This window comes from Plectropomus leopardus, chromosome 21 (genome assembly GCF_026936395.1).
Source record: "Plectropomus leopardus strain MGB_pleo_1.0 chromosome 21, ASM2693639v1, whole genome shotgun sequence".
NCBI lineage: Eukaryota > Metazoa > Chordata > Actinopteri > Perciformes > Serranidae > Plectropomus > Plectropomus leopardus.
The window spans coordinates 1,074,566-1,082,191 of record NC_142196.1 but is presented as its reverse complement, the minus strand read 5'-3'; the positions used below and the strand labels follow the sequence as shown (position 1 = coordinate 1,082,191).

General features: G+C 39.0%; 1 protein-coding gene across 1 annotated transcript; it reads right to left on the bottom strand.

Moving 5' to 3' along the window:
• Nucleotides 1–2,017: 2,017 nt before the first annotated feature.
• Nucleotides 2,018–7,626, bottom strand: LOC148185972 (uncharacterized). Its single transcript, XM_088072338.1, is given in 6 exon segments — nucleotides 2,018–5,967; nucleotides 6,347–6,715; nucleotides 6,784–7,122; nucleotides 7,250–7,290; nucleotides 7,293–7,342; nucleotides 7,499–7,626. Coding segments are annotated over 5 exon segments (759 nt in total). The 3' UTR covers nucleotides 2,018–5,967; nucleotides 6,347–6,514.

Genomic DNA, 7,626 nt, shown 5'->3' with positions numbered 1-7,626 from the left:
CTACTGGCAATATTCCACTCCAGCTGTTTTTCCTACACTGCATTATGTTCATGTAATAACTGAACAGTAATCATTTCCCATGATACAACAAATCTGATGTGTATTTCATCTGATGTTAGTCTGATTTCAGCCACAAGAGGTCAGGAGTTTACAGGTCTCATTCACTAATATCACAGCCTGAACTCTTTTGTCAGAGTAGAATTCAATGCAGAATTCAATGCAGTTTACTGGTTGGTATCAAGTATTGCGTTTTGAACAACAGGAAGCAGATATTTGGATAGAACATTGCCAAAGGGTTTGGGCAAGGGAGGGTTAGACCGTATGTGCACTGTCTGTGCATAATAGTATGATAAATATAGTCAGCTTTTCATTTACTGGGCACCTTTTATACAGGGGGTGTAACTAAAAACATGTGTAAATAAGGAAATTAAAACAGATGAAAACAAGTGCAAATATTGGGTGATAAAACCAGTGATCAACTAAATAAACAATTAAAGTCGAGGTAGAACAGGTATGCTACAATTAAAGGTCTACTTTACTGTGACATCGCTCAGTCAAAAACAATTGTTTGGAGGCAAATCGATAGAGCGTGGCACTTAGTTACTAGCTCCTATAGTTTTAAATCTGATTAGTTGCAGATTACAGTGTGCAGTGTGTCTGTCTTCGGGATCTGATTTGAGAAACAAATGTGATTTTTGTGCAGGCTGAATGTAGCTGATGACATCAGAGCTCACCTGAGAGCCTGCAGCTCACCTGTCTGTGTGTCTCTGTGCGGATCAGCTGCTGCTGCCAGAATCGTCCTGATAAAATGATGCATTGCATTAACAAACAAAGTGATTATCTGAACAAGCTGTTAATAATTTACTCCATGCAATAATGCCCATAATAAAATGATTCATGAGATAAGCCACTATTGATTCCCAGAGGGGATATTGTGTTGCAGCAGCAGAAAGAAAGTAATAGGTACAGATATACAGAGAAGGTAAAAAGATAGTACTTAGTTTATTCATAGGGAAGCTGTTAATGGCTAAAGCCATTTCTGTCTGTTATTGAGTCATTAGAGCAGGTTTAGCAGCAACACAGTTTAGATGGTTTCATGGTTAACAGGTCCACCATAAACAGGTCCACCATAATAATGTGGACACTCACTCTAATTATCAGGTTAAGTCACCTCAGTCTCAATATAGACATCTACTGCTTACATGGTAGTAGTAATAATACTTCTGGTAGTTTATGTTGTAGAAGTACTTGCTGTAAATTGTACAGCATCAGAGCTAAGTATAAGAGCTAATAACACTGGTATCAAGTTAACAGCAGATTTAGTCCTGGTAGTAAAATCAACAGAAGCTGTGAAGGAGCAGTGTTGGCAGTAAGAGAGGCTGTTGTAATGGCTTTATAACAGAGGGAATGGATTTTAGGAGGCTCTGCTGGCTACACTCCAGGGATGGAAATTAGCACCAGCCACCAGCCAAATGCTGGCAAATATACAAATAGCTGCTACACAATAAAAATGCCAGTATTACTTTAATACCCACAGTGTTAATTTTAACACCACAAAAGTGTCTATATGTGTCCACACTAGCTGGTGTTGAAGTTATATTTCTGAAAGTGTTAAAAGATTGAGACCCATTCTTTGTTGACTTAACACCTATTATTGTTAATATTTAATGCTACTGGGTGTCATATTAACATCACACTGGTGTTGGTGTTAAAATGTAATGTTAAAAATAACACTAGCATAGTGTTATCCTGACAAAATATGGTGTTGGAGAGATTAATAACTGTGACACTAAAGGGTGCTAATACCAACAAAATTTGGTGTTGGAAAGGTTAAAAATAGTGACACTACAGGGTGTTAATGCCAACAAGATGTAGTATTGGAAAGGTGAATAATGGTAACACTACATAGTGTCAATACCAACCAGTTTCAGTGTAAAAATACCCACACCCAACTATCCAATATTCAAGACATTACACAGAAAAGTACATTTTAACTTTGTATTAAATCCATTTCACAGTCAATATTTCAGACCACAAACAATGAACAGCTCATACAAAACAGCAGTAAGGCATAATATATGTTCTTTCATAATTTTCAGCTGAAAACTGCCTGTCATAAGGCCGATAATATATCAGGTCTGAGACACAGATAACAGCAAACACATCATCCACAACCTCTATTCTGTCACAACTTTAGAAGTCAAAAGAAATGTTTCATCATCTTTGACTATGATGTTGACAATTTTTTTGGAATATAGGCATTTCATTTTCAGTACTCGTACAGACAAATATTCCAATGTGATATTCTGTTCCAAGGTTTTTTTACCCATGAAGTAGTGGACACACAAGGCACATTCAGTTTTGGAAAAGACCTTAAGACCTCACTGCAGTCTAGTTCACTTGTTGGGTAATCCTTAAGAGGGCCAAACTGAAACCTTTGGAAACAAAAATTTTTCAAATAAAAGGCCAACTGCTTCTGGTGTTTCTTTACCAGTGTTTTAGTAATGTTCTTAAAGTTCTTCACAGACTTTTTGAAGAAATTGTGTTTACCTTCGAATCTCATACACCACATATGTATGAGTGGCCCTATTTTCCTAATACATCTGGGATAATGAATCATCAAATGATGTTTCTGAATCAGCTTCTTATCTGTAAACACAGACTTAAAGAGTTTATGATGGTCAGAAATCAAATGCTTTAAAAAATAAGTCATACCATCTGTGATTATTAGCGAGAACACAATGTTGACAATTTGAATTAAGAGAAGAATTACCTGCCAGTAACTGTTGTCCCTGTCAATTAGATCTCCAAAAATCAAAGGTGTATTGCACAAGAGGCAACGTGACAGAATGTCATTGATGTCATTGCTGGCACCATCAACTTCGACTGCACTAGGTCTGTTGTTTCTCTCAAGGTATCCATAGTTAAAGCTCTGTATCCTCACTTAAAGGGTGTTCAAATTTATGGAATTCCTTACCAAGTACTGGAAAAGAAGTTTAAGTTCATACTGCACAACACCCTCTAAAAGGCCATGCATAATATCGACTGCATAGTTGTTTCAACAATGAAAAAACATTGCATTAGGAGGACAGTCTCTTTTTTATACCAAATGAGTGGACAAGAGTGGGATTTTGTGCCATTACACTGCAATCTTCTGAATAGAGCTCTTTTGTACAAAAAAATACTAAATGTTGACTGTAACTTTGTTTTATCAGTTAAACAAAATTGGCAACAGTAAGTTGCAGAGAACGATTCAACCATGCCAAAAAGGCCATGCAATGCCAAATTATCACCAGTGACCTGAACAACTGAACCCCTCAATGGTGAGTCAGAAAATGTCACCGGGATTCCCTGTGTCTCCAGTGGATTTGCTGTTTCAAAATCATCATAATACAGCTGAATTTGGAGTGCATATTCATGCTCTGAAAATAATGGGTGATTTCTAAAGTATGAATCATTGTTGATGTCTCTATAAAAGCCATCTTGATGACACTTTACTTGCTGAAAGCAGGCACTGAGTTCTTGGTTTGTAAACGTTGAATCAAGAGTTCCTAAAATTGGAACGTACATGAATTCGTCATTGACAGGAACTTGAGTCTATGCACCTGTGGTTTTATCTAGGCGTGTATCATAACGCACACCAAGAATATGCTCTATAGGTTCAACGATTTTCCATCTTTTTTCAAAATGCCTTTTTGTTTCTGTATTTAAGAGCGAGAATGGATTTTCTAAATTCTCAAAACAGTCTTTAACATTGTTTAAGGTTTGGTCATCCACCTCAGATGAGAGACATTTAAGAACAGCGTTCTGCGCTTGAATATGGACATCATTTACAACCTCCTCCATTGAACAAGCTAAACACTGCACAATATTTTCAGACACTCCAGCTGCTTGTACTTGGGCGATAACAGAGCTACACATATCCACTAACTAACGTTTTGTGGCAGGACAGCACTACGCTCCCCACCGTGAGGGGCAGTGTGGCAGACAATTGGCGAGCGATCCCCTATAAATAGACCCAGTCGGACCCTTCACCTTGCTTTCGCTTCCTCTTTCCTCCTTCACGGAGCCGGCAGCCGTGTGTGGTAGCATCTTGCTGGGTAGAAGATTGGGTTTCAAAACAAAGGTCGCTTAGTTGTCTGCCTTTTTATATTGCCGATGGTCTGGTGAGGTGTATTGATTATTGTTCTCTCACAGCCATCGCTGGTGGAGTCTGGGCTGCAGGCTTCCTCTTCCCGCCGCTGTGTGACACCTTGATCCTGCCTTCCGGTGGGAAATGTTTATTTGCAGCTTTTGTTATTTTTTTGTAATGTTTTATGCCCAGATTCTAATTAGGTTAATTTGTTTATTTTGCAGTGCGTGGCCGTCACTTGCCGCTGTGGGCCTGACTGCTGTTTTGGCTCTTCCCCTCTGTGTATCTACTCCCCTTGGTTTGGCTCTCTTGGGACTCCAATTGTTTTAATTTGGCGCTCTGATTCGGCTCATATCTGACGCCTTTATCTGTCCCCATTAACTGCGGCCCAAAGCTGTGGCAGTACAGCCTGGACCAACAAAAAAACTGTCAACGTGAGCCAGGAGAGGGCGTCTTGACCCTCCCTTTGACACAGAGCCATCCCCTCTAGAGCCTGATTTTAATTAATTTAGAGTGGCAGACATTTAATTAATTACCTGAGTTTATTCCTTTTCCATTTGTCATTTCTTTCTTCAAATTATTATTGATTGGGTTTCTCGGTTATATTTGCTTTATTGTTTAGAAACCTTTTTGCCCTTATTTTGATAATTTGTGATTTAGAATAGTTTCTTTTGAGTTTGAGGTGGCTGACATTTTGGTTATGGTGTGTGTGAGAGTTGCCTTGATTTCATGTGTTTAATGGTGTTCTTTTCCTTTGACAGGTGCTGAGGGTCTAGAGCGCAGCGGTTCTCTTGGTGGTGGTTCCTTTTTCACTTTTTGGTTTGCTGTGTCACGGGTGCGGTGTAGTTTTGGATCCCTCCCCTTTTTGTTACCGCTGTTGTGGTAAGCCTCAGCCCTGTCCCCTTTTCCTTTTGGTAGCTCCTCATATCGCTCCTTATCCTTATTATTATTACTATTATTATTATGATTTATTTAGTCTGTTACTCATTTTAAAATAATTGTTTAATAAAAATATTTTTGTAATTGGAAATCACGTTCCTGTCCTGTGGGATTTTTCGAACTGTGTGCCTTTGTTTCAAATTGAAAACTGGTAATTGTTAAATCCTGTTTATATCTTGGGGTGAAAGCCCACAGGTGGCGTTGTCTGCAACTTTTCTACTCCGCTCGCTTTGCCACATTTTTTTTTTGAAGATTTTGTTGGCTAACAGAAGACCCAGGCAATGGGTCAGTGGCACAAGCATCATGTGTGTCAACAGTATGCACACCAACACTATCAACATTATCCATATCAACACTGTCCATATTAACAGAGTCTGTGGCCCAACTGTTGCCATGTGCTTTCAGCAAGTGTTTCTTGAACCCAGAATATGTGTAAAAATCAGATGAACAGTCACATTTCCCACATTTCAAACACAATTTGTTCCCTGGATATAAAGCATGACTAAATTTTAAATGCTGGAAAAGACCTGAACAGTTTCTGTGCTGAACCTTACAAATGTAATAGGTTAGCATGTTGAAATTCAAATGTTAATTTTCACTCTGATTTCTTTGAGTCTGGGGCTCTTCTTTGCAGTGACCAGATCAGTGCCATAGACTGTTGTTTGGATGAATGTGTAAAAGTTCCGGAGGGTTTCGGGTTAGGACATGGCAAATACAAAGTGCACTTTAAAGAGTTTGTCGAAGGTAGCCACGGCAGTCTGTGCCATACAGGGAATGGGCTTCTGATCCAGAATGATGTAAAACTTCTGTATACTGCTCTCCTTTTCTCCAACACAGAGGAGGAAGGGTTGTGCAGATCCAACTCTGTCAAGGAATGTCCCCATGCTTGTCCCCACCTAAGATTGAAATACAGTATTAGAAAAAAATATTATATTTGTTCCTTCACAAGTGACTGACCAAGAATATTTAAGTTTCCTTTAGATAGAAATATGCCAAAATGGCAAAATAGTTGAAGAAAAATGTGCTTTACATAGCAATTTTTGTGGGGTTATGTGAAGAGGTCATTTACATTTGTCTAATCCAATTATTTATATGGGCATTATTTTACATAACCAATTTGACAAAAAAAGAAACAAAAACAAACACTAAATTCATAACAATACAGCGTACATTGACAGCCAACTAAAAATTACCTGTTTTTGTTTGTTTGAAAACTGTGAGATGAACTTACAGAAAATGAAACAAAACATTCATTAATTCAATTCAAAAACATACCTTCATGAACGTGATCACACGGTCAGCCGCCTCAGATGCACTTATTTTCCTGTTTCTCTTCCCCTTTGCGGTTAGAGGCAAGAGATGAACCAGCAGGAGAATGGCTGCCAAGTCACTGTCCCATCCTAACTGAGTCATAACACCCACCAGCTGTACAGTCAGAGCATGCTAGATGTACAGACTGGTGAATGTATTTATCCACTGACACCCACCATAATCACTTGACTCCTCCTGAGCAGAGAGAAGGTCATCTAGATGAGTACTCTCGTGAAGGCTTTTGCTGAGAGTGATGGCCCTAGGTTTGTAGAATTTTGGCCATCTTGCAATGAACTTTCCTGAGATGTCTTCTCCAAAGAGTATGATGAAGTCCTGAAAAAATTAAAATGCAGTTCAACAAATCAAACAATTCCTAGATCATGACTGTCTCCATTTCTTACCAAGCCCGATGTATCCAAGAATTGTGGGAAGTGATCCAAAACGAGTGAAGACTGGTCCGTGTTATGTAGCATGTTTTGTCTATGCTTGAATGTTGCCTTCATTTTCTCTTTGACGACTTCTTGGTCTGACGAATGCGTCATTGTTGACAAGGCAACATCTCTAGTGATGCAATGCATTACCAAACAGCTGTTCAGATGCTGAGGTCTCCCTCGGAGTCTCAGGCCACCTTGATAAACAGACTTGGAGCTCCTCTTGGTGTCACTTGCAGTATTGCACTGAACGGTTTTCAAACAATAGGCCAGGTAGCCCTGTGCACTTGGAGGATCATAGAAATGCTCCTGTCACACAAGAGAACAGACACATTGTCTGTTTTACAGACCATCCAAAAGGACATTCACACTAGGACATCCAAACAGGTCATGACCCACAAAGTAAAAAGTAGGGGTGTCTGCAATTAATACTCACGTAACCAGCTGGTGAGTCCTTATCTTTCAAATTGGGGAAGAGGTGACAATTCCAAGGGCATAGGTAATGCAGACATTGACTGGAGGGACCCTTCTGCAACACAGTCAACTAAGAATAATGCCATTTCACATGTAGGTTAAAGAAATTCACATCTACTGTGGGTTAAAAATAAAATTAAAAGTTTTAAGCACATTAGGGTAAGCAAGTACTAAACAAGTAAAAGTTAAGTAACAATGATTGATTACATACCCATGACTTTCAATCATATCTGCTACTATAATGTTAACAAGTTTCTTTCTTGTTGGATCAGAGAGACCTTTGGTTTTGTTGTACTCTTAACACATCTTCTCCCCCTGGTTTTTGATGCAGAGCCACAT